Source organism: Hemicordylus capensis, chromosome 17 (assembly GCF_027244095.1).
Source record: "Hemicordylus capensis ecotype Gifberg chromosome 17, rHemCap1.1.pri, whole genome shotgun sequence".
NCBI classification, from domain to species: Eukaryota; Metazoa; Chordata; class Lepidosauria; order Squamata; family Cordylidae; genus Hemicordylus; species Hemicordylus capensis.
This window is the reverse complement of record NC_069673.1, coordinates 10,079,928-10,107,281: the sequence shown is the minus strand read 5'-3', so window position 1 is coordinate 10,107,281 and position 27,354 is coordinate 10,079,928. Positions and strand designations below refer to the sequence as shown.

Sequence of the window (27,354 nt, the reverse complement as noted above, 5' to 3'; positions counted from 1 at the left end):
CATCTCTTCGCGCCGCCGGGAAGCGTCCCCTGTTTCCATGGCAACCGTCTCAGCTGGGCCTAGCCACGTGGAAAGCCTCTAGCGCTGCAGAGCCGTTCCCCCAAAAGATGTTCGGGAACTCGGCGGTGAGCGGGGTTGACGTTGAGTCGGTGTGGAGGAAGGACGAAGGGGCTCGCTGCGAGGAGGTAAGAGGGCCCCTCGGGGAAGTGCGCCAGAGAAGATAAGATTGGGAGGGAGGCTGCCCCGGGACTTCGTAAGCAGAGACGACAGAGGACCCTGAATACCAGGCGGCTCTTATGGAGGTGGAGCCTCTGTGGGTCGAGGCAGTCTACCTCTGCATTCCAAGTGGCTTTTGTGCGCATCGCCAGGTTAGCTGGACGGGATGCGCACAAAAGCCACTTGGAGTGCAAAGTAGACTGCCTCGACCCACAGATGCTCCACCTCCATAAGAGCCGCCCTGCTCCCTTCCTGGCCAGATACTTTTAGCCAGGGTGGCTTAGTGGAGCCTCTGTGGGCAGAGGCAGCCTACTTTTGAATAGCCACGTGACCATCAAATCAAGTCACCTTTATTTCGGCCTTAGACCGGTATAAGAGCAATAAAAAAAACATGATCAGGGACATCCATATCGAGAAAATAAAAACGATGGCTATGGAATTATACAAAAAAATAATGATAAAAGATTATAGAACTGAAAAGTAAAAAAAGTAGAATTTAAGGCTATAACTGTCCAGTACAAAAAAAAAAGACACCTAATGGCGCAGCAGGGAAATGACTTGATTTGAGTTTGTTTTGTTTTCATGGCGTTTGTTTTGTTCTTAGTTGCCATTGTGTTTGTTATGGGTCTTGGTGTGTGTTTTTGTTGTTTTAATTGATTCTGTAGACTGCCTCTAGGTGCCTTTGTGGGGGTTGAAAGGCGGGGTATAAATGGAGGCATACTTAGTAATGCCTGCAAATTTAGGGCTGCCAAATTTTGATCCAGCTCAATGTAACTTTCCTTTCAAAAGTCGTTTGCTCTTCAGTAATGAGCAGATGAGGGTGATGATTTTTTTGCAGTGAAAAGCCTCACCAGCTGGTTTGTGCAAACTGAGGAGTCGGAAGCAGGCCAGGGAATTTTCTACTTGGTTGACTACCTTAATTCATGACTGAGCTGAAACCTGTACTGGGACTTTCCTGCCCCTACTGTCAATCACTGTGCTATCTCAATTTTCACGCTCGGTGTGTTTATTTTTACTTCTATGATGCCATTTAACCTTCAGAAATGTGAGAATCATGTATTGTTTTCTAGTGGGGCTGGTCTTGTAGTACAATCCTTTGATTCCTGGGTGCAGATACAGAACTAATTGATCTCTTTATTTACAACTTGATGCTGCTTTTGAGCCTTTATTCTAGAGTGGTGGTTTTCATGTTTCTTTTCCTGTGACCCAGCTGAGAACAATTGCTTATCCCTGTGACTAAAAAGAATCTTTTTACACACAACTTATAATCTTTTTCACACAATGCATAATCAACTTGTGGAATTCTCTGCCATAAGATGTGGCAGAGAATGTGGCAAGATGTGTCAGCCAACAACCTGGATGGCTTTAAGAGGGATTTGGATAACTTCATGGAGGACAGCTCTATCAACCACGAACTAGTCGGCCACCTCCAGCCTCAGAGGCAGGATGCCTCTGAGTACCAGTTGCAGGGGAGTAACATGCCCTCAACTGCTGCCTGTCGGCTTCCAGCGGCATCTGGTGGGGCACTGTGTGAAACAGGATGCTGGACTAGATGGGCTTCCTTGGGTCTGATCCAGCAGGGCTCTTCTTATGTTCTTAATAGTCTATTCTCATAAGTGTTCATAAAATCACAGTGGAGCAAAATGTGCTGTTTAAACTACTTAAATGTGCCAGTTAAATGTGAGGAGTCACAAGCACTTTAAATAACCACGAACTTGGAGCCCAGTATCCTGTGACCTAGTACTGGGTCAGGACTAGAGATGTGAAGGCCTGGAAGAAAACTGCGGGGTGTGGGTGGGGGTTGTCCAGTTTTTTCCAAAGGAGTTGTTTGTTTCCCCCACCAAAAAAATTGAAAACAAGTGGATTATGAATATTTTCTTTTGGATTATGAATAAAATATTTAAGAAAAGGTGTTCAAATATATTCATATAAGGAAAGGTGTTCTGGCCTTTACTTTTGCTTCAGATTCCTCCAAACATTTAACAAAAATGTTGAAAGTAGACGAAACGGGCTTACAGAGATACTAGATTCCTTGGAGTTCAGCAGATTGCAGTCCATTTGTAACAAAAATTAAATAACATTTAAAAGTAAATTACTACATTTGGACTAATTGTCTGAATAAACTATACTTCTAAATGTAATGTACCAAATATGATCAATGTTATGAGCAAAGCAGGTGATGCATAATACATGCTCCTGAAGGAACAATATGACTTTAAACTTAAAAAGAGTTAACATAAGAACAGCCCTGCTGGATCAGGCCCAAGGTCTATCTCGTCCAGCATCCTGTTTCTTAAAGTGGCCCACAAGATGCCTCTGGGTCTGGGAAGCCCACAGGCAAGAGGTGAGGGCATGCCCTCTCTCCTGCTGTTGCTCCCCTGCAACTGGCCTTTAGAAGCATTTTGCTCTGAAGCTGGAGGTGGCCTATAACCACCAGACTAGTAGCCATTGATAGACCTGTCCTCCATGAAGTTGTCCTAAGCCCCAGGGGCGGAGCCACCATTGTACAAACAGGTTCGAAAAACCCGGGTCGTCGGCCCCTCACGCCCCTGTGTCTGAAGTCAGATGCACGAGCGTTATTCCGCTTGCAAACGGGGCCATGCGGGCAGCCCCGTTTACAAGCAAAATCCGGGCAGCACCACATTCGCGGTGTGGCCTAGAGTGACTTTTCCTGCCTTTTAAAGATTAATTTCCATAGATTAATTATGTGCTGTGTGAAAAAAGTACTTCCTTTTGTCGGTCCTAGATTTCCCAGTCTTAAGTTTCATGGGATGACCCCTGCTTCTGGTGTTGTGAGAGAGGGAGAAATTCATTTCCTGTGCCATAGGTTGTCTGCCCCTGGGTTATAATATGTTTTGGATTCCTAGGAACCAACACCAGCTGTTTCAATATCCCTTTTCACGTGTAATATTCAACACACATATAACCTGCATATAATCTGCATATATTCATCCCTCCTTTATCCTTACCCCCAAATGATTAGAATAGACTTGCAGTCAGTTTTGCTCGGAGAAAAGGGTTAGGGTAACGATGAATAAATTGTACTCTCTCCATGGAGTAATCTTTGGAGGACTACTGCCAATTTCCATTTCCATTCCTCTGACAGTTTTTGTTGTTTAAAACTCTTAAAATATTTCAAAACACCATTGCAGAATTGACCAGTGCAGGCTTCATGACTGAGTTAAGGATTTGAACTTGGGTCTCCCCACTCCTAGTCCAACACTCTGACTACTATGTCACAGTGACTCTTAGTATTATTTTCACTTTATATGAAAGAATAACATTGTACCAGGTGCTGTTTAGAAGTGATGATGAGCTCCATAAATAAATAGAATGGCTCCCTGTCCCCAAACGGCTCACAGTCGAAGAAAGAAACGTAAGATAGACACCAGTAACAGCCACTGGAGGGCTGCTGTGCTAGGGATGGAGAGGGCCAGTTGCTCTCCCCCTGCTTAATAAAGAGAATCGCCACTTTAAAAAGGTGCCTCTTTGCTCAGTTAGCAGGGCTGCTCATTAGCTGCAAGTTTTGGGATGCTATCTCCTGTTTTCCAACTCTAAGGGTGTAGACTTTGTCAAAAATCACAATGAGCATTAATTCCCCCAGAAGGTATCAGCCGCCTCAGTTGTCTCATGTACTGTCTGCAGAGCTGCTACCAGTCCGTGTTGACAGTTCTGACCAAGATTGATCAAGGGTCTGACTCAGTAGGAGGCAGTTTCATATATTTGTATGTGATTTATTTTATGTAAATCTATAACCTTTTGCATTTCTGTATCTTTGAATGGTCTATGACCATTATAAAGTAAGACTGTATTCCTAAAGAATGTTAGGTTCAGACTGATAGTTCTGGAATGATAATTGACTGTTTTGAGTTGCATTCAAGTAAATCACAGTAGCTGCAGTGGATTTGTTAAAGGCGGAGGGGTTTGGATCTGAACTTCATGACAGAGGGGAAGTTACTTGGAGCGGGTCTTTCCATTTTGACTGACTGTGCAATTCTCACTGTTCCAGGGAAGCACCCAGACTGGGGCGATCTCCACTGCAGAAGCAGCAACTCAATCCCGCAGCTGTCGAGATGCCGGCATACAGACGGACACAGGCGAAGGTCTGGCCCAAGCGCAAGGCTTTCAGTCCCCAGTGGCTGTGGATTATGCCGGTCTGCTCTCCTTCCTGCAGAGCGTGGAAGAAACTGTCATCAGGGAACTTGACAAAAACTGGAAAAGCCATGCTTTCGATGGCTTCGAGGTGAACTGGGCAGATCAGAACGAAACGGTAAGGAACTGGCTCGGCCCTTGGTGTCTTGGCGCCCTAGGCAAAGTTTGACTTTGGTGGCCCGCCCCCAGCCGAGAATTTCAGAGCCCTGGCTTTAACTTGGCTGGCTGCTCATTCGCTGGTTCAAATGACCCACCCACGCAAATGACCAGTGAATGAGCAGCCCACACTGGCTTGAGGATACGGTGGGAGAGAGTCTCACCCACCATATCACGGGAGTCTCACGGGAGCAAAACTTAAACATTTCAGAGATGAAAAAATGCTGCTGTGGATTTGGAAATCCAGCCTGGAAATGGATGCTGAGGCAGGTGATTCATCTTCCAGAGAGGGCGTGCAGCTTATGAGACGAGCTGTTTATTGGGGGCTGAGGTGCCATGAACAAAGAAGGGGTGCAGAATGTGCGGGCCTTTTGGGATGCAGGGTGCAGTGTTACATATCACGTTACATTACACTATATTACACTATTACATTGTGCAGGGCTGCAGGGTGTAATACAAAAGGGACAGAGGAGAGTAATTGGCAGAAATATATTCTGGCACTGTTTATGTGCCTCCTCCCATGAACTAGGCAGCCGCTCAAGTTTTGAATGGGCTGGCCCTGAGTATTCTTTATTGTTGTCTCCTATCTTTACATAACATAAGAATAGCCGTGCTGGATCGGGCCCAAGGCCTCTCTAGTCCAGCATTCTGTTTCCCCCAGGGGCCCACCAGATGCCTCTGAGAAGCCCACAGGCAAGAGGCGAGGGCATGGCCTCTCTGCTACTGTTGCTCCCCTGCAACTGGTGTCTATATAATTAATTCTCTTAGCCAGTACGTGGATTTGGCGGCGGAACTCTCGTGACACGCTGCGAGAGTTCCAGTGGAGTGAGGAGGAGAGGGGGAAGAAAGTGCCGGCGGTGGCCACTGGCCAGCCTGCCGGTGGGCAGGCGGAGGAGGGGGGAGTGAAAAGCGGCAGTGGGGAGAGAAAAGCAGTGGCGGGCGGGCGAATGGGAGAAAAGCGGCAGCAGGCGTAGTGGGGGGGAGGAGAAAAGCAGCGGGAGGAGGACTGGAGGGAGGAAAAAACGGTGGCGGCAGGGCCCTTCTTGGCTGCCCACTGCAGCTCTGTGTGTGGGGAGGAATGGGAGGGGAGGAGGGCTGGAGAGCACGGGGCCAGAGAGAAGAGGAAGAGAGGAGAGAGTGGGGCAGGAGGAAGAGGGAGGGGGAAACAGCTGGCCCCAAAGTGCCGCACAGATGCTCTGCGCGGGGTCGGCTAGTTTAGAGGTATTGCAGCTGAAGCTGGGGATGGCCTATAGCCCTTGGACTAATAGCCATTGATAGACCTGTCCTCCCATGAATTTATCTAAACCCCTCTTAAAGCCATCCAGGCTGTTGGCTGTTACCACATCTTGTGGCAGAGAATTGAGGTCCATTGATTATCAAACAAAGCCTGAAGCAGCTAAAGTGTTCAAGCCCCTCCCCCTGTACGACTCCCCTAAAGTGCTAGATAGGAGGAAACCTCCATTAGGTCCAGGAAAGGATAGTTTCCCCGTGTGAAGGCTCATCTTGGCCCATGTGAAGGCTCATCTTGGCCCTTGTCTTGGCAATGCCCAGTGGGGCACTGCTACTAGTTTGAGTACTCCTAATCCCTAATCCCCCTGATTAATTTCCTCTCGTATTTTGGTGTCAGTGTGATAGCAAACCCAGAGGGCTTAGATACGGCTGACATAGCAACAGTATTATTTACTATGGGAATAATTATAAATGGTTTTAAGCTGGGTGATTCAAGATAAATCCCTGCTAACTGGGCAAAGAGGCATCTTTTAAAAGTGGCAATTCTCTTTATATAGCAGGGGAAGAGCAACTGGCCCTATCCGTCCCCAGCACAGCATCCCTCCAGTAGCTGTTGCTGGTGTCTCCCTTATGTTTCTTTTTAGATTGTGAGCCCTTTGGGGATAGGGAGCCATCTTATCTATTTATATTTTTTCTGTATGTAAACCACTTTGGAAACATTGTTGAAAAACGGTATATAAATATTTGTAGTACTAGTAAATAGCTTAAAAATTAAACCTTAAAAGATTATTTATTTTATTCATTATAATTGAATTAAATTTTTATTATTATTAATTTGAGTTTGTCCAAATAGGCTGGGTTTAGTCCTTCTCATTGCCAAAATCCCAGTCCAGTTTCCCTGTTTCCACCTCAATAATGCTCCCTCCCTCACTGAGGCGCCTTTGGAGACTTAAGTCTCAAAGTAAAAGGAACTTCCTCCCCTTCATTGGTTTCTGATGGCTGTTAGAGGTAAAGCAGCCTTGATACTGAGTTCTGCTGGAGCTGTCCATCTGATGTCCTGGGTCTCTGCCTTTTCTGCTGACAGTCATAAAGTCTTCTGTCTGGTCCTCCACTCCTCAGAATGTTGAGGTAGGCCTGGCCAATCCTCATCCAGCTGTCACTTTTTAAATTGATTGGCCGAAAACTTCACCGGCTCTTCTGCTTTGATTGGATGGAGCCTTTGCCTGTGGGACCTTTCTCATTGGACAGCTTAGGATGCCACCAAAGCCTTTTTAGCTTTGTCCAAACTTCTGCCTGTAAACTGTCCAAGGTAGAACCAGCAAGCCAAGTAAACAGACCCTTTTGCTGTATAACTGCCTCAGTGCCCGTAGAAGTTGTTTATATTGGCACCTTTTATGGTGGTGATTCTCTTGTATTTAACAGGTGGAGAGCAATTGTCCCTATCCAACCCCAGCACAGCTTCCCTTTAGTGGTTGTGTTGATGGTGTTCTACCTTGTGTTTTCTTTTTAGATTTGAGCCCTTTGGGGACAGGGAAGCATCTGCATTTATTTTGTTGTGTAGACTGCTTTGAGAACTCTTGTAGAAAAGTAGTTTATATAAATATTTGTAGAAGATGAATTCTTCACAACCCTCATGGCCGGGGTTGCGAAATTCTGATTGAGGCCCCTTTAGCTGCTCCTTGAAGCAAAGACATTCAGGTCCCATTCAGGTCCATGCCTTCTGCTTCCCCAACTGATTTCTGCAGGTCAGACCTCTGTCACAGGCAGGAGCGGGCTGGTTTTGTCTGGCCAGCTAGTAACCTTTGGGGAGTCAGGAGGGTGCAGTGGGAAGCCAGGGGATCTTCCTTCTGGGCCTCTTTGATTCACTCCAATGGCCACAATGATACAATCATTAAAATGTCCAAAAATGCAGACTAAAATAAAAATTGGTTAAAGAAGGGCTTCGCACGCTGAACAAAAATGATATTTTTTTGGTCAGTTTTTGAAAAGCAGCCCTAGTGGTGAGGTTGGGTACACCGCCTACGCAAGGGCATTCTGCATTGTTGAAGCATTGACCAAAAAGGCCCTGTTGGACAGCTGGTCTTGTGGTAGCAAGCATGAGTTGTCCCCTTTGCTATGCAGGGTCTGGCCTAGTTTGCTTTTGAATAGATGACTACATGCATAAGCGCTGTAAGATATTCACTTTAGGGCGTGGGGCTGCTCTGGGAAGAGCAGAAGGTTCCAGGTTCCCTGCATGGAATCTCTAAGATAGGGCTGAGAGAGATTCCTGCCTGCAACCTTGGAGAAGCCGCTGCCAGTCTGTGAAGACAGTACTGAGCTAGATAGACCAGTGGTCTGATTTAGTATAAGGCAGCTTCCTATATTCCTGTAAACATGGCCTCTCTGGCTGAGCTCAAAGCGTGGCAGTGCTTTCCTTCTCCAGCCAGTACCTCTTCTCCCTCCCTTCATTATAGGAATTGAAATCATGGTTTAATCATATGCAGTTAACAAAACTAATTACAAAATACATCCATATAAAAATGATGGAAAGGTAGGGGGGTGGGGTGGGAAGAACGGGCAGGTAAGAATCACTAGAATATTACAAACCACAGCCCATAAAATTATTTTGCACACAGAGATTAAAATGTTAAACTGAACACCATAAAGTGTTTGAGGGAACAGGAAAGTCTTTGTCTGCTGCAGAAAGGTTAGCAGAGCCCAGGAGACTCTTCCTGTTCCTTCTCCAGATGGCATTTTTTAGCTGCCCAGCCTGTTACCTCTCTCTAAGGTTTTCCTGCTTGCTTTGGCAAGCTAGGATTGGCTTTATCAAGGACCAGCAGGCAGCTGGCCAGTTGATTGTTGGGGCTGGCTTCTCTCAAATGCCCCTGTCCTCTAGTGAAGATGTTACATGGACTAGGTGAGTCATCTTTTCCCCTAGACAGGTGGGTTTTCAGTCTGCCTGCTCTTGTTCCCTCTCCCAATCCAGTTTGTGTGCTGTTTCAACAGCAGATGGTGCTGGTGAGTTGTCAACTCTGGGGAATCACATAGGCTCTGTCTGGATGCTCTTTGGATCTGTGATTGGGTTTGGCGCCTCTCCTTTTCACAGGATCTTCTATCAGGGCTACACAACTCTGGCCCTCCAGCTGCTGTTGGACAATAACTCCCATCATCCCTAGCCACACTGGCAACCAGTCATGGATGATGGGAGCTGTAATCCAACCACAGCTGGAGAGCCAAAGTTGTGTCGATATACAGGCAGGTTTGGTTTTCCTCTGAGGTTTAGCAGATCATCTGAAAGGTGGCGGCTGGACCAGGAAGACTGTAAAGCATCCAAGGGGATGAGCTCTGCTCACCTGCTACTGATGTGGCTGTGGAGAGACGAGAGGGCATTCATCTGTGTCTCGCCCAAAGGTGGCAGCCAGACCAGCTTTTCAGGCTCTCCTTGGGCGTTCTTTTCCTCTTGGGCTTCAGCTCTCTGCATCTCTTTGCAACGGCATCTCCACATTTTGTCTCCTTGCAGGTTTCCTGCCTGCACAGTTTATCGTACCCTGAAGCTCAAGAGCAGAAGCTGCAAGTCACCTGCGTCTCGTGGAATGCCACCGGGGCCGTCATTGCGTGTTCGTATGGCAAGTGAGTTGACCCAAACTTCATCTGCGTAAATCTCCTCTGGGCTTCTATCAGGCTGGCAGGCATTTTAAATCCCTGCAGAGGCCAACTTCTTTCTTGTCTAGGGCTGAAGTTGTTGTTTAGATGGAGTCCAACCCTAAGTAGGTCATTTAGGCTCAGAAAGAGTGACCGACCCAAGGCTGCCCAGCAAGCTCAATGGGATTTGAACCCAGGTCTCCTTGGTCCTAGTATCTAACAAGTAGGAACATAGGAAGCTGCCATGTACCCTTGGCCCATCTAGCTCAGTATTGTCTACACAGACTGGCAGCAGCTTCTCCAAGGCTGCAGGCAGGAATCTCCCTCAGCCCAATCTTGGAGATGCCAGGAAGGGAACTTGGGACCTAGATGCTCTTCCCAGAGCGGCCCCACCCCCTAAGGGGAATATCTCACAATGCTCATGCAAGTAGTCTCCCATTCAAATGCAAACCAGGGCGGACCCTGCTTAGCTAAGGGGACAAGTCATGCTTGCTACCACCAGACCAGCTCTCCTGGTCTTAACATCACACTGGCTGTAAATAACAGCTAAGAATTACATTGCGTGAGGCTGACAATGTAAGTTGGCTGACTTGGGAGTGAGCCAGTGTTCCCTCAAACAGGGATTCCCAGATGTAGTTGATTACAACTCTCAGAATCCCCAAGCAAAAGCCATTGCAGCTGGGGATTCTGGGAGTTGTCGTCAACAACATCTAGGAATTCCTGTTAGTGGGAACACTGGAGTGAGCCCACTGAAATTGGTGGGCCTTCCTTCAAAGTCAGGCGTGACTTTGGCCATTCACCTGTTGGTGGACTACAACTCACATCATCCCCAGCCAAGAGGATGATGGGAGTTGTTGCCCAGCCACAGCTGGAAGGTCAAAGTTGGTGCAGCCCTGCTCTGAATGGGTAGTACGTTTCTTCCCATAGGTATAAGAGCTTCTCTCCCTGGTAGTCCGCCTATGACAGCCCTGTGAAATGGAAGCAAAGAAAAGTCCACACCATTTCTCATGTTCAAAGTTCTAAAGTTCTCACATTAGCAGGGGTTGGACAGGATGACCGGAAGGACCAAAACAAGCTCCGTGTGTGGGGAAACTGAGGTTGAGAAAAGACACGGAGTGTTTTCTCCCTCCCTCGGTCTCTTTGAGCACGTCTCACTAGGCAACCCGGGTCTTGCTTTCCTTTCCTTTCCAGATTGGGTGATGGAGACTGGAGCACAGAGAGATCATATGTCTGCACCTGGAATCTGGATCGCAGAGCGCTCAACCCGAAACGCCCGGATGTGATTGTGGAGATCCCCAGCTCCGTGATGTGTTTGGCTTTCCATCCAGTGCAGCCTTCTCTCATAGCAGGTAGCCTGCTCTGCTTTTCTCTCTACTGGTTAGTCTCCAGTGGTCCAGGTGCTGGGGCACTCCCCTCTCTGTCCACTAGGAGGCAGTCTTTCTTCTTGGATGAAAGTTGATCCATAAATGTTCCTTTTTGTCCCATTGGTGTGTTAATTACCTCTCTAACTAGTGTAGGTGTCTGACTTTGGTGCATCCTGAGGGTCATTTAGATAATTAGGTAGTTTGGGGAGGAGAGCTGGTCTTGTGGTAGCATGAATTGTCTCCTTTACTAAACAGGGGCTGCCCTGGTTTGCATTTGGATGGGTGGCTATGTGTGAGTGCTGTTCACTGTACGATTCCCCTTAGAAGATGGGGCCATAACTCAATGAGAGAGCATCCTCTCTTCAAAAATGAAGTCTTCAGTCTGGTCCTCCACTCCATTGCCAGCCAGTTAACCACGTCTCTGCCAGCCTCCACTTCTCTCCCAGCTCTTCAGTGTCTGCCTTTCTGCCCTCCTGTATCCCTTCTGGTTCTTTCTTTAGTTCTTCTTCCTTCAGAGCTCCCTGTCTGACATCCCAGCTGACATCCCCCTCTCCACCAAAACTGACATCCCCATCTCCACCAGATTTCTTCCTTCAGCCCCAACAGGACATTCTCTCACGGAAGCACCTTATCGATATGAGCCTAAAAAGAAAAGGAAACCCCTCTTTAATTTCATTGGCCTCTGACCGCTGTTGAGGATGGTAGTCCAGGCATGTTGGGCCCAGAGAGCTCCACTGCAGCCATCCTGGGTCTTTGCCTTCCCTGCTGTATCAGGCACAAAGTCTTCAGTCTGGTCCTCCACTCCATTGGCTGGTCAGTTAAGCACTTCCCTGCCAGACTCCCTGAGATGTGTATTCATAGTTTTCAGTCTGGTCCTCCACTCCATTGCCAGCCAGTTCACCACTTCCCTGCCAGTCTTCAATCTGGTCCTCCACTCCATTGCCAGACAGTTAACCACTGTCAGACTCCCAGAAAATAAGGTATATCATCGCTAGCCAACAAACCGCTCTTTTGAAGGTATTTTGGGCCAAGACAACTATTTCCCCCTCCATGTTCCTCATGGCCAGCTCTTCAGTGTCTGCCTTTCTACCCTCCTGTCTCCCTTCTGGTTCTTTCTTTAGTTCTTCTCCCTTCAGAGCTCCCTGTCTGACATCCCTGCCCACTTCCCCTGTGAGCCTGCTAGGACCCTCTGTTTCTTGTCCAGCCCCCAGAATGTTCAGGAGCAAGTTAGCATAATGAAATGTCAGTAACGGGAGGAGAGCGGGTCTTGTGGTAGCAAGCATGAATTGTCCCCTTTGCTAAGCGGGGTCTCTCCTGTGTGCATTTGAATGGGAGACCACATGCATGAGCACTGTAAGATATTCCCCTTGGGGGATGGAGCCACTCTGGGAAGAGCACCTGCCTGCTTATATGCAGAAGGTTCCAAGTTCCCTCCCTGGGATCTCTAGATTGGGCTGGAGAGACTTGCTTGCAACCTTGGAGAAGCCGCTGCCAGTCCGTGTAGACAACAGTGAGCTAGATGGACCCAGGGTCTGACTAGGTATATGGCAGCTTGCTGTGTTCTTATGAGGGCTTGTCCAGCATCTTAGAACTTATGGCTTCTGGAAAGATGGTGCACAGAGGCATTGGTAGACGCTGCTTCATGCTTGCTGCCACAAGACCAGCTCTCCTGCCAAATGAGTGTGTGCTCTTATTTCCTGAGATGCACCAGGATAAAATGGGCATTGTGTCCTGCTTGTGACATCCTGGAGGCATCCCCCTGGCCCCTGTAACGAGGAGGGTGAGGGTGATGGCTCACCCCACCCATAGCCAGTGGGACAGACTCCCACCTCCCCACTGAGTACCCTTCAGATACCTAAGCCCTCTGATGAATTTCCTCTCTTGTAGCAGGGTGGTGTTTTGATATAGCTGTGGTGCCATATACAGAAATATTTATTAATACTGATATCACAAAAAGGTGTTACTGATGAAGTGAATGATTGTATTTAAGTAAATGACTATATTTAAGTATTATATATTAAGTAAAATAAGAGAAAATTTTATTTCATGGAATACTTTATTTAATCAAGAATCTATAGCTGAAAAATGAATATTGGAATCTTAAAGGTGTAAAAGATTGGTCTAAGTAGGCTGGGCTTTGTCCCCATCTCCATTAAAACCCTGGTCCAGATTTCTTCCTTCAGCCCCAACAGGACACTCCCTCACGGAGGCACCTTATCGATATGAGCCTAAAAAGAAAAGGAACCCCTCTTTAATTTTAAAGGAACCTCTCACCACACTGGTAAGAGCCAGCATGGTGCAATGGTTAGAGTGCTGGACTAGAACTGGGGAGATCCGAGTTCAAATCCCCATTCAGCCATGATACTAGCTGGGTGACTCTGGGCCAGTCACTTCTCTCTCAGCCCAACCTACTTCACAGGGTCGTTGTGAGGCGAAACTCAAGTATGTAGTACACCGCTCTGGGTTCCTTGGAGGGAGAGCGGGATATAAATGTAAGTAAGTAATTTCATTGGCCTCTGACCGTTGTTGAGGATGGTAGTCCAGGCATGTTGGGCCTAGAGAGCTCCACTGCAGACATCCTGGGTCTTTGCCTTCCCTGCTGTATCAGGCACAAAGTCTTCAGTCTGGTCCTCCACTCCATTGCCAGACAGTTCACCACTTCCCTGCCAGACTCCCTGAGATGTGTCTTCATAGTCTTCAGTCTGGTTCTCCACTCCATTGCCAGACAGTTAACCACTGCCGGACTCCCAGAAAATGAGGTATATCTTTGCTAGCCAACACGCCGCTCTTTTGAAGGTGTCTTGGGCCAAGACAACTTTTCCCCCTCCACCTTCCCCATGGCCAGCTCTTCAGTGTCTGCCTTTCTACCCTCCTGCCTCCCTTCTGGTTCTTTCTTTAGTTCTTCTCCCTTCAGAGCTCCCTGTCTGACATCCTAGCTGACTTCCCCTGTGAGCCTGCTAGGACCCTCTGTTTCTTGTCCAGCCCCCAGAATGTTCACTTTATTTAATCAGGAATCTATAGCTGAAAAATGAATACCTGAATCTTAAAGGTGTAAAAGATTGATCTAAGTAGGCTGGGCTTTGTCCCCATCTCCACAAAAACCCTGGTCCAGATTTCTTCCTTCAGCCCCAACAGGATACTCTCTCACAGAGGCAACTTATTGATATGAGCCTAAAAAGAAAAGGAACCCCTCTTTAATTTCATTGGCCTCTGACCACTGTTGAGGATGGTAGTCCAGGCATGTTGGGCCTAGAGAGCTCCACTGCAGCCATCCTGGGTCTTTGCCTTCCCTGCTGTATCAGGCACAAAGTCTTCAGTCTGGTCCTCCACTCCATGGCTGGTCAGTTAAGCACTTCCCTGCCAGACTCCCTGAGATGTGTCTTCATAGTCTTCAGTCTGGTCCTCCACTCCATTGCCAGACAGTTCACCACTTCCCTGCCAGCCTCCCTGAGATGGTATCTTCATAGTTTTCAGCCTGGTCCTCCACTCCATTGCCAGACAGTTCACCACTTCCCTGCCAGTCTTCAATCTAGTCCTCCACTCCATTGCCAGCCAATTAACCACTTAACTGCCGGACTCCCAGGAAATGAGGTATATCTTTGCTAGCCATCACACTGCTCTTTTGAAGGTGTCTTGGGCCAAGACAACTGTTTCCCACTCCACCTTCCCCATGGCCAACTCTTCAGTGTCTGACTTTCTGCCCTCCTGCCTCCCTTCTGGTTCTTTCTTTAGTACTTCTCCCTTCAGAGCTCCCTGTCTGACATCCCTGCCTACTTCCCCTGTCAGCCTGCTAGGACCCTCTGATTCTTATCCATCAGAGATGTACCCAGGGTCTGACTCGGTATATGGCAGCTTGCTGTGTTCTTATGAGGGCTTGTCCGGCATCTTAGAACTTATGGCTTCTGGAAAGATGGTGCACAGAGGCATTGGTAGACGCTGCTTCATGCTTGCTGCCACAAGACCAGCTCTCCTGCCAAATGAGTGTGTGCTCTTATTTCCTGAGATGCACCAGGATAAAATGGGCATTGTGTCCTGCTTGTGACATCCTGGAGGCATCCCCCTGGCCCCTGTAACGAGGAGGGTGAGGGTGATGGCTCACCCCACCCATAGCCAGTGGGACAGACTCCCACCTCCCCACTGAGTACCCTTCAGATACCTAAGCCCTCTGATGAATTTCCTCTCTTGTAGCAGGGTGGTGTTTTGATATAGCTGTGGTGCCATATACAGAAATATTTATTAATACTGATATCACAAAAAGGTGTTACTGATGAAGTGAATAATTGTATTTAAGTAAATGACTTTATTTAAGTATTATATATTAAGTAAAATAATTAAGAGAAAATTTTTATTTCATGGAATACTTTATTTAAGCAAGAATCTATAGCTGAAAAATGAATATTGGAATCTTAAAGGTGTAAAAGATTGGTCTAAGTAGGCTGGGCTTTTTCCCCATCTCCACCAAAACCCGGGTCCAGATTTCTTCCTTCAGCCCCAACAGGACACTCTCTCATGGAGGCACCTTATCGATATGAGCCTAAAAAGAAAAGGAACCCCTCTTTAATTTTAAAGGAACCTCTCACCACACTGGTAAGAGCCAGCATGTTGCAATGGTTAGAGTGCTGGACTAGAACTGGGAAGACCCAAGTCCAAATCCCCATTCAGCCATGAAACTAGCTGGGTGACTCTGGGCCAGTCACTTCTCTCTCAGCCTAACCTACTTCACAGGGTTGTTGTGAAAGAGAAACTCAAGTATTTAGTACACCGCTCTATGCTCCTTGGAGGAAGAGCAGGATATAAATGTAAGTAAGTAATTTCATTGGCCTCTGACCGCTGTTGAGAACAGTAGTCCAGGCATGTTGGGCTTGGAGAGCACCACTGCAGCCATCCTGGGTCTTTGCCTTCCTTGCTGTATCAGGCACAAAGTTTTCAGTCTGGTCCTCCACTGCATGGCTGGTCAGTTAACCACTTCCCTGCCAGACTCTGTTCAATTAACCACTTTCCTGCCAGCCTCCCTGAGATGGTATCTTCATAGTCTTCAGTCTGGTCCTCCACTCCAATGCCAGAGAGTTAACCACTTCCCTGCCAGTCTTCAAACTGGTTCTCCACTCCATTGCTCGACATTTAACCACTGCCGGACTCCCAGAAAATGAGGTATAGCTTTACTAGCCAACACACCACTCTTTTGAAGGTGTCTTGGGCCAAGACAACTGTTTCCCCCTCCACCTTCCCCATGGCCAGCTCTTCAGTGTCTGCCTTTCTACCCTCCTGCCTCCCTTCTGGTTCTTTCTTTAGTTCTTCTCCCTTCAGAGCTCCCTGTCTGACATCCCTGCCCACTTCCCATGTGAGCCTGCTAGGACCCTCTGTTTCTTGTCCAGCCCACAGAATGTTCACTTTATTTAATCAGGAATCTATAGCTGAAAAATGAATACTGGAATCTTAAAAGGTGTAAAAGTCTGGTCTAAGTAGGCTGGGCTTTGTCCCCATCTCCACAAAAACCCTGGTCCAGATTTCTTCCTTCAGCCCCAAAAGTACACTCTCTCACAGAGGCAACTTATTGATATGAGCCTAAAAAGAAAAGGAACCCCTCTTTAATTTCATTGGCCTCTGACTGCTGTTGAGGACGGTAGTCCAGGCATGTTGGGCCCAGAGAGCTCCATTGCAGCCATCCTGGGTCTTTGCCTTCCCTGCTGTATCAGGCACAAAGTCTTCAGTCTGGTCCTCCACTCCATTGCCAGACAGTTCACCACTTCCCTGCCAGTCTTCAATCTGGTCCTCCACTCCATTGCCAGACAGTTCACCATTTCCCTGCCAGCCTCCCTGAGATGGTATCTTCATAGTCTTCAGTCTGGTCCTCCACTCCATTGCCAGACAGTTCACTACTTCCCTGCCAGTCTTCAATCTGGTCCTCCACTCCATTGCCGGACAGTTAACCATTTCCCTGCCAGCCTCCTTGAGATGGCATCTTCATAGTCTTCAGTCTGGTCCTCCACTCCATTGCCAGACAGTTCACCACTTCCCTGCCAGTCTTCAATCTGGTCCTCCACTCCATTGCCAGCCAATTAACCACTTAACTGCCGGACTCCCAGAAAATAAGGTATATCTTTGCTAGCCAACACACCGCTCTTTTGAAGGTGTCTTGGGCCAAGACAACTTTTCCCCCTCCATGTTCCCCATGGCCAACTCTTCAGTGTCTGCCTTTCTGCCCTCCTGCCTCCCTTCTGGTTCTTTCTTTAGTACTTCTCCCTTCAGAGCTCCCTGTCTGACATCCCAGCTGACTTCCCCTGTGAGCCTGCTAGGACCCTCTGTTTCTTGTCCAGCCCCCAGAATGTTCAGGAGCAAGTTAGCATAATGAAATGTCAGTAACGGGAGGAGAGCGGGTCTTGTGGAAGCAAGCCCGAGTTGTCCCCTTTGCTAAGCGGGGTCTGTCCTGTGTGCATTTGAATGGGAGACCACATGCATGAGCACTGTAAGATATTCCTCTTGGGGGATGGGGCCACTCTGGGAAGAGCCCCTGCCTGCTTATATGCAGAAGGTTCCAAGTTCCCTCCCTGGGATCTCTAGATTGGGCTGGAGAGACTTGCCTGCAACCTTGGAGAAGTCGCTGCCAGTCCGTGTAGACAACAATGAGCTAGATGGACCCAGGGTCTGACTCGGTATATGGCAGCTTCCGATGTCCCTATATAACTGTGGTATAGTGTAACAGCTGACTGGAAGAGGGAAGGGATAATGTTGCTACCTTGTCACACTCAACTCATTACTAGGGAGTAACGAATGTCCAGTGTGCAAAAACAAGAGCTCCAGTGTAGAGCAGGAATGTTGTCATTGAGATTCTTGTTTTTGAGAATGTCTGAAATTAATTTTGCAACAACAAAGTTTCCTGTTTCTGCTGTTCTGCCTGAAAAGGGAACTTTGAGTGCTGATCAGTGACAGACATGTTTCGGCCATGTTTAAACGGGAGCATCCTCTACTGTTCCTTTACTCCAAAATGCCTCTGTGCAACATATTTCCTGAAGCCATAAGTTCTAAGATGCCAGACAAGCCCTCATAAGAACATAGCAAGCTGCCATATACCGAGTCCGACCCTTGGTCCATCTAGCTCATTGTTATCTACACAGACTGGCAGCGGCTTCTCCAAGAGTCTCTGGCAGGCAAGAGTCTCTCCCAGCCCGATCTAGAGATCCCAGGGAGGGAACATGGAACTGTCTGCACATAAGTATGCAGGTGCTGTTCCCAGAGCAACCCCCTTCTCCTCAGGGAAATTTCTTACAGTCACTGGTCACGTATGCAGTGTCCCATTCAAATGTAAACCATGGTAGACCCTGCTTAGCAAAGGGGACAAGTCATGCTTGCTGCCACGAGACCAGCTCTCCTCCCAAATGAGTGTGTGCCCTCATTTCCTGAGATGCACCAGGACGAAATGGGCATTGTGTCCTGCTTGTGACATCCTGGGGGCATCCTCCTGGCCCCTGTAATGAGGAGGGTGAGGGTGATGGCTCACCCCACCCATAGCCAGTGGGACAGACTCCCACCTCCCCACTGAGTACCCTTCAGATACCTAAGCCCTCTGATGAATTTCCTCTCTTGTAGCAGGGTGGTGTTTTGATATAGCTGTGGTGCCATATACAGAAATATTTGATAATATTGATATAACAGGTGTTACTGATGAAGTGAATAATTGTATTTAAGTAAATGACTATATTTAAGTATTATTTATTAAGTAAAATAATTAAGAGAAAAATTTTATTTCATGGAATACTTTATTTAATCAAGAATCTATAGCTATAAAATAAGTACTGGAATCTTAAAGGTGTAAAAGATTGGTCTAAGTAGGCTGGGCTTTGTCCCCATCTCCACCAAAACCCAGGTCCAGATTTCTTCCTTCAGCCCCAACAGGACACTCTCTCACGGAGGCACCTTATCTATATGAGCCTAAAAAGAAAAGGAACCCCTCTTTAATTTCATTGGCCTCTGACCGCTGTTGAGGATGGTAGTCCAGGCATGTTGGGCCCAGAGAGCTCCACTGCAGCCATCCTGGGTCTTTGCCTTCCCTGCTGTATCAGGCACAAAGTCTTCAGTCTGGTCCTCCACTCCATTGGCTGGTCAGTTAACCATTAAACTGCCACATCCCCTGAATAGGAGGCCTCTCTGCTAGCCAGCAGTGCCTCAGTGGCTAGGCTTCCTGAAAGTTCAGGCGCAACATGAGGTTCTGAAGCTGAACCCTTGGCTCATCTTGATAGCTTGGGCATAGCCACTTTTCTCCCCCTCAGCCTTCCTAGTTACCAGCTCTTCAGTGCCTGCCTTTCTGTGCTGCCTTCTTCCTTCTGTTGCTTCTTTCTTCAGCTCTTCTTAGCTCTCCTTCTGACACCCCAGCCTGCTCGGACCCTTTATTTATATCCCAGTCCTCAGAATGCTGAGGTAGGCCTGGCCAATCCTAGCCTAGCTGTCACCTTTTAAATTGGTTGGCTGACACCTCCACATGCAGAGTTCCTTCTGCTTGAATTCTATTGGACAGGCCCTTTTCCATTGAGACCCTTCTCATTGGTTAGTCTAGGATGCCACCAAAACCCCTAAGCTTGGTCCAAACTACTGCCTGTAAAAGATAAAGGTAGAACCAGACAGATTCTGCTCTGGTTGCGATGTGATTGCCTCTGCACTGGAAGGCCATTTCTTAACCAACAAAAAAGATTACTATATAAACTAAACTGGTAGAGATTAATTCTCTACAGGGCCCTCCAGGAAGCAAGAGGCTGTCCTCTTCCAGCGAGAAGAGGGCAACTGAGTACATTTGGAGTACTGTGTACAGTTCTGGTCAATGTATCTTAAGGAGGACATTTTAGAACTGTCAGAGGTGCAGAAGAGGGCACCCAAGGTGATTAGAGGCCTGGAGCACCTTCCTTGGGAGGCAAGGCTACAGCATTCGAGGCTTTTTAGTTTGCAAAAGAGGCGACTACAGGGTGACATGATTGAGGTGTATAAAATTATGTGTGGAGTAGAGAAAGTAGGCAGAGAGATTTTTTTCCCTCTCTCACCACACTAGAACCAGGGGCCATCCCATGAAACTGAAGGCCAGGAAATTTAGGACCGACAAGATGTGGTGGCAGCCACCAGCCTGGATGGCTTTAAGAAGGGCTTAGACAAATTCATGGAGGACAGGTCTCTCAGTGGCTACTAATCTGGTGGCTAGTGTTCCCGGAAAGAGTTTTGTCCTGGGCGGCAGCATCAAGTCAGTGTGCGCTTACAACTCTCAATTTCCCTCCCCCCTCCCTGAGATGTTATCTTAATAGTTTTCAGCCTGGTGCTCCACTCCATTGCCAGCCAGTTAACTATCTATCTATCTATCTATCTATCTATCTATCTATCTATCTATCTATCTATCTATCTATCTATTTGATTTATATACCGCCCTTCCAAAATGGCTCAGGGCACTTCCCTGCCAGACTCCCTGAGATGGCATCTTCATAGTCTTCAGTCTGGTCCTCCACTCCATTGCTAGCCAGTTAACCATTTCTCTGCCAGCCTCCCTGAGATGGTATCTTCATAGTTTTCAGTCTGGTGCTCCACTCCATTGCCAGCCAGTAACCATCTCTCTCTCTCTCTCTCTCAATTAATTATTTGATTTATATACCGCCCTTCCAAAATGGCTCAGGGCACTTCCCTGCCAGACTCCCTGAGATTGTATTTTCATAGTCTTCAGTCTGGTCCTCCACTCCATTGCCAGCCAGTTAACCACTTCCCTGCCAGACTCCCTGAGATGGTATTTTCATAGTTTTCAATCTGGTCCTCCACTCCATTGCCAGACAGTTAACCACTTCCCTGCCGGACTCCTTGAGATTGTATTTTCATAGTCTTCAATCTGGTCCTCCACTCCATTGCCAGACAGTTAACCACTTCCCTGCCGGACTCCCTGAGATTGTATTTTCATAGTCTTCAATCTGGTCCTCCACTCCTTTGCCAGACAGTTAACCACTTCCTTGCCAGACTCCCTGAGATGGCATTTTCATAGTCTTCAGTCTGGTCCTCCACTCCATTGCCAGCCAGTTAACCACTTCTCAGCACAACCTCATTCTGGGACATTGTAGGGAGACCAGTGTGGCAGTCTGCGACCCATGCGAGCTTTGCTTCCCCTGGCTGAAGATCCTCTCTCCTGCTCAGGGGTCATGAGATAGGCCACTCTCTTCCTGGGTTGTTAAAAACCGATGGTTGCTGCAGGAAGGCAGGGGAACATAGGAAGCGGCCTTCTACTGAGTCAAACCCTTGATCCAGCCGCTTAGTGTTGACTACACTGACTGGCAGCGGCTTTCCATGGTGTCAGGTGGGAGTCTCTCCCAGCACTACCTGGAGATGCTGCCAGGCCCAGCTCCTTCCACATGCAAGCAGGCAAATGCTCTGCCTCTCAGCTCTGGTCCCATCATCCCGTCAGTGGAACACCTTACAGTGCTCACACGTCACCCATCCAAATGCAAACCAGAGCAGACCCTGTTTAGCAAAGGAGACCATTCATGCTCACTGCTGCAAGATGAGCTCCCCCCGCCCCAGGTCATCCGGAACCCCAGAACTCTTGGATGAAATAAATGTGGGGTGAATATGGGCCACTGTGAATCCTTTGAAGAGGCTGGTGAACCAGAAGGGAGACCATTGGCTTTTGAAGGAGGCAAAGCACAGAGCAGGACAGCAGAGGCACTGATTGTTCCTCTCAGCCCACGTGGAGTATTTTTTGGAGCTGCTTTGTGTGGTACCATGGAGGTATGCTTTTATCAGCACCAGAGAACCTAGAAAGTTCCCTTGCTGGAGATCCTGTGCACTCAAACCCAAAGATTCCATGCAGGCCCTGAGGAATTATCTCATCTTCTGTCTCTCTCTTGGCCCTTTCAGGAGGCCTTTTCAGTGGGGAGGTCCTGGTCTGGGACACCAGCATGCTCGAAGACCCCTTGGTTTGGAGGACGGGTCTGACCGACGACACGCACACGGATCCGGTTTATCAGGTATGGGGAGAAGGTGCCATCACTGCAGGGTCGCAGTGGGAGAGAGCATGTCCACATGTGATCTCCATTGCTCCATTGGTTTCCTGGTCTTCCAGCTCATCCCTCCCAAGTGGGCAGGCATGGGGAGAGACTGCCTTTACTTTCTGTATAGAATATGTAGCCTGTTGTAGGAGAGGAATCTCTTCTCTTTTTTGAGCCATAGAGCAAAGGCCAGGAGCCTGGTTGAGCTGCCATCTTTGGGGCTGGGGAGGGTCGCCTCATTTTGTCGCCTCACTCTCCCCATACGCCAGGGGGGCACAACTCAAATGCCCCAGTAGGCCAAAACCAACCATGATTTGGCGTGTGGGTTGGTTTTGGCCAACCCTAGCTATAACAACTTTACATTTTTCATAGCTAGGGGAGAGTGGGCCTGTGCCTGCCCTCCCTCCCTGGCAGCCCCCATTCCCTTGCCCCATAGTTTGCAGGGCTGTAAGCTGGCCCTGGTGAACTGGCTGGGGGACAGGCTCCCTGCAGTGCACAAAGTGGCCACAGGAGGGCACCCTTTTGGCACACCAGGAGAATGCATTGCCCTCCTTTGCCATTCATACAGCAAATCCTCACCTCGCTGCAGTGCAAATAGTGGCCACAGGAGGGCACCCTTTTGCCACACCAGGAAAATACATGGTCCTTTCCCATTCATAGACAATTCCCCTTGTCCTTTCCCATATCTTGTGCAGGTCTGACAAAGGTCAATGCATTTCCATGGTGTGGCAAAAGGGTGCCCTCCTGTGGCCACTATTTGAACTGCAGCAAGGTGAGGATTGGCTGTATGAATGGCAAAGGACAGTGAATGGCAAAGGGCAATGTATATTCCTGAATGGGGCAAAAGGATGCCCTCCTGTGGCCAGACTTTTGCACTGCAGAGAGGTGAGGATTGGCTGCATGAATGGCAAAGCGCAGGGGTTCACAACTCAAAGGCCCAGGTGGGCTGAAACCAATGGAGACTTGGTGTGCGGGGGCAGAGGTCATTATTATTATTATTTTTTAAAGCTATTTTTTAAAAAATAATTATTATTATTTTTAATAATAATAATAATAATAATAATAATTTTTATTTATTATTATTATTATTATTATTATTATTATTATTATTATTATTATTATTTAGAGCCCCTGGTGGTGCAGTGGTAAAACTGCCGCCCTGTAACCAGAAGGTTACAAGTTCGATCCTAACCAGGGGCTCAAGGTTGACTCAGCCTTCCATCCTTCCGAGGTCGGTAAAATGAGCACCCAGAATGTTGGGGGCAATATGCTAAAATCATTGTAAACCGCTTAGAGAGCTTCCAGCTATAGAGCAGTATATAAATGTAAGTGCTATTGCTATTGCTAAGTGCTAATACCAGGTGCAGTAGTGAGGCAGCATGCTGCTGTGAGGCCAGGGATGGATGTGTTGCTGCCTCGCCAGCTTGCCGTCACCACTCCCCCAGCTCCTGGACCTGTCTGCTGCTAGGAGGCTGATGGGACTGAGGGCACGCATTTGCCCTATGTCTCCATCAGGGCACACATGCACAGCAGCGTTCCCTGAAAACTCCCAGCCCCAAGAGAAGCCGAAGGGCTCAGGAGCAAGGACGGGCGGTGGCTGGCAGCACCCGTGCCTCTACCCCCTTTCTCGTAGCCCCACACTGCCACCCTTTTGCCCACTTACTCACTAGGGCCGGCTGGCTCCACCACAGGCCAGAGACCGAGGGAGCGTGCTGTGCCCATACCTAGATTACTGCAATGGATCTCAAAGCTGGCCCCCAAGATGTGGTTGGACGATGCCTCTCATCGTCAATTTGGCAAGGAGGCATTTTAACGTGGTGATTCTCTTTATTTAGCAGGGGGAGAGTTACTGGCTTTCTCCACCCCCAGCACAGGACCTCCAGTGACTGTTGCTGGTGTCTATCTTATGTTTCTTTTTAGATTGTGAGCCCTTTGGGGACAGGGATCTGTCTTATCTTATTTATTTATTATTTCTCTGTGTAAACTGCCCTGAGCCATTTTTGGAAGGGCGGTATAAGAAATTGAACAAACAATTATCCCCAGGGCTTTTTGCCAGCGTGGTGTAGCGGTTAGAGTGCTGGACTAGGACCGGGGAGACCCGAGTTCCAATCCCCATTCAGCCATGAAACTAGCTGGGTGACTCTCGGCCGGTCACTTCTCTCTCAGCCTAACCTACTTCACAGGGTTGTTGTGAAAGAGAAACTTAAGTATGTAGTATATTGCTCTGGGCTCCTTGGAGGAAGAGTGGGATATAAATGTAAAATTGTAATGATAATAATAATTCCACTCTATCTAGGGACCCGAGTTTGAGAGCTTCACAACAGGCTGCTTGGATATTGTATGCGGTTTCTGATGGAGAGGGTCCGTCTTGCCGCTTGTTCGGTGTTCCGGCGCTGTTGACATTGCCCTCTTGGTTCTGGCTCAGGTTGGCTGGCTGCAAGATACCAAGCACGGGCAACCCTTCCGCATCCTGAGTGTCTCCACTGACGGGAAGATCCTGGTGTGGCAGGAAGAGAGAGGCGGCCTCCTCCGGACTGCAAGCGGCTTCGCTTTGGTATCGCAGCAGATTCCCAGGAGCACTAAGATGAAGAAGGTGAGGTGCAGCCCTTGTGGGGCTTGGAAGGCAGCGGCTGAGCCTCCTGGGAGCCTGGCTTCTGCCTGGGCTGGAAGGGTATTGGCACACCTGTGAATATAGGGCAGCAGAGGAACTTAGGAAGCTGCCTTCTACCGAGTCAGACCATTGGTCCATCTTGCTCAGGATTGTCTACACCACAGTTTCTCAACCACCGGTCCCTGGACCGCTACCGGTCCGCAAAGGGTTGAGTCCCTGGCTGGGAGTCAAACCCGCCCCCCCCAACTGCAATCAAGGCACTCACTTCCTCAGTTTTGCACATGGCACAGAAGAGGAAGAGGAGCATCATGGAGGGGCAGAAAGGGGGTGCAGGTGGCCCTTCCTTGGGGGAGGGGGAGCAAGGACGAGTACCAAGGAGGGCTGAGGGAGGCAGCATGGTGCGGGGGAGAGGCAAGATACCATTTTGTGCATTCCTGCAAAGGGGTCATTGGATGAATGGCACTGGAATAAAGTGATCCTAAGGCAGGGGCGGAACTACTATTAGGCAAGGGGAGGCGGTTGCCTGGGGGCCCCCCAGAGACACCTCACATGACTCCCCATTGCCCCCTGCCCAGCCCCAGGTCCCCTCAGCCACTTGCCCTGTTCGCCGTCTCTCCTGCTTGTCCTCCTTGCCTTTGCCCCTTTGACCCATTGCCCCTTTGACCCATTGCCCCTTTGACCCATTGCCCCTTTGACCCATTGCCCCTTTGACCCATTGCCCCTTTGACCCATTGCCCCTTTGACCCATTGCCCCTTTGACCCATTGCCCCTTTGACCCATTGCCCCTTTGACCCATTGCCCCTTTGACCCACTGCCCCTTTGACCCACTGCCCCTTTGACCCACTGCCCCTTTGACCCACTGCCCCTTTGACCCACTGCCCCTTTGACCCACTGCCCCTTTGACCCACTGCCCCTTTGACCCACTGCCCCTTTGACCCACTGCCCCTTTGACCCACTGCCCCTTTGACCCACTGCCCCTTTGACCCACTGCCCCTTTGACCCACTGCCCCTTTGACCCACTGCCCCTTTGACCCACTGCCCCTTTGACCCACTGCCCCTTTGACCCACTGCCCCTTTGACCCACTGCCCCTTTGACCGGTTCTAAGGTTCAATCTTGTGACCCCGTAACAAGGCCTTTTGTGTGGCCTGATTCTCACGCTGGTTCTGTCCCTTTCCCAGCATGCCCGAGGAGACGTGGCCGTGGGGGTGACCTCCCTCGCCTTCTCCCACTTTGAGCCCAGCGTGTTTGTGATTGGCACGGAAGGCGGCTACCTGCTGAAATGCTCCACAGCCGCAGAGACACTGGCCCATCTCCAGAAGGACAGCTCTGTGCCCCTCAAGGCGCCTGCCCAGCTTGCTTTCTCCCCTCACAGAGGCCCCGTCTACTGTGTAAGCTGCTCGCCTTTCCACAGGTAAGTATTGCTTGCCTTTGACATAAGCTGCAGCCTTTGGCTATGGTGAAAAACCAGCCAGGCACTGCAGCAGTTCCTTATGTGCTGAAAAGGTTACAGATGGATTTATACATGTGTACTTAGGATTACTATGGAATTCCAATGGGACAAATCACGTAAGTGGTGATTCTCTTGCAGGGGCACCCTTCCCCCTGGACTTTTTGGGGGCCCCATAAGTTCCCCCGGGGGTGGCCACATTGCCAGCCAATGCCATGCGGCGGAGTGTGCAACTATGCTCCTCTAATGCATGGCTACTGGCGCCTTGACCTGGACACCCGAATTGTAGAAGCTGATCATTTTGACCTTGACCCCCTGACTGTAGAACTTAATCATTAAGACCCTGAACTTGAACCTTGACATTCCACAACTGTAGAACTTGGACAGGGATGCTCAAATACAGCCCTCCTGCAGCTGTTGGCCTACAACTCCCATAATACCTGGTTATTGGCCACTGGGCTGGGGATTAGGGGAGCTGTAGTCCAAAAACAGCTGGGCCGCCTAGGTTGAGCAGGCCTGACTTAGATGGTCTTGCAGTCAGTCACTGACAGTCTGGATTGTTTGGTTTCAATCTCCTCACCCAATTGTGTGTGTTTCCCCCTCCCAGGAATCTCTTTTTGAGTGGAGGGACAGATGGCCACGTTCATTTGCACTCCATGCTCCAAGCTCAGCCCCTCGTTTCCCTTCAGTTATCAAAGAAATACATCTTCAGTGTGAAATGGTCTCCAGTACGGCCCTTGGTCTTCGCAGCCGCTTCTGGTGAGGGTAAGTGTGTGTTCGCTCTAGAAAGGGTTTTGACAAGGAGAAAGCGTGAAACTAGAGCACAGAAGGGTCAACTTTTCTCAGGCTGGTGAGTTTCTGTACTAAGTAGTAGCTCACAAAACCCCAAAGGGAGACCAAGCTAGTACATGCAGAACCCCAAACCCGTAACTGGGAAAAACCACACCCATTGGCCCAAATTCTTACTACATGTCCAGCTGATTTGTCTTGCAGGACATGCCACTTGCTCTGGATTTTGTTCTGGTCAGCCAGTGAACGTTGGCAAAGCAGGAGAGTTGGGATGAAAATACAGAAAGGGGCTGTGCCCGTCCTTGTGTCCCGTTGCAGACACCTCCTGCAGCCATACCCTAGCACAACTAGGGACATAGGGGTCACGTTTTAGGTCGGTATGGTAAAAAACAAGTGTCCTGTTTTTCTTTTAAGGGGAAGTGCAGCTGTTTGACTTTGGGAAGAGCACCCAGAAGCCCCTGGTTTCTATCAAGCAGACCTCCGAGCAGGCTGCCGTCTACTGCGTGGAGTTCAACAAGAGACAGGCCCAGCTGCTGGCTGCCGGGGATGGGGACGGCGTGGTCAAAATCTGGCAGTTAAGTTCAGACTTCACCGAAGAGGGACCACGGGATATGGCCCAGCTTGACCAGCTCGCAAACGAGGTCACAGACTGACATGGACAATTTAAATAAATAAATAAATAAATAAATAAATAAATAAAGGCCCTGCTCTGTTATGTTAAGTTCTTTTGAGTTTGTGCACAAGCACTGTATTGCGGGGCAGGT

General features: G+C 48.8%; 1 protein-coding gene across 1 annotated transcript; it reads left to right on the top strand.

The window, feature by feature from the left end:
• Positions 1–27,285, top strand: DYNC2I2 (dynein 2 intermediate chain 2). Its single transcript, XM_053282672.1, has 9 exons — positions 1–185; positions 4,226–4,486; positions 9,254–9,363; positions 10,567–10,724; positions 21,612–21,721; positions 24,168–24,335; positions 25,533–25,765; positions 26,409–26,566; positions 27,005–27,285. Exons 1-9 carry the CDS (start codon positions 108–110, stop codon positions 27,241–27,243), a joined length of 1,515 nt encoding a protein of 504 aa, XP_053138647.1. The 5' UTR covers positions 1–107; the 3' UTR covers positions 27,244–27,285.
• Positions 27,286–27,354: the final 69 nt, after the last annotated feature.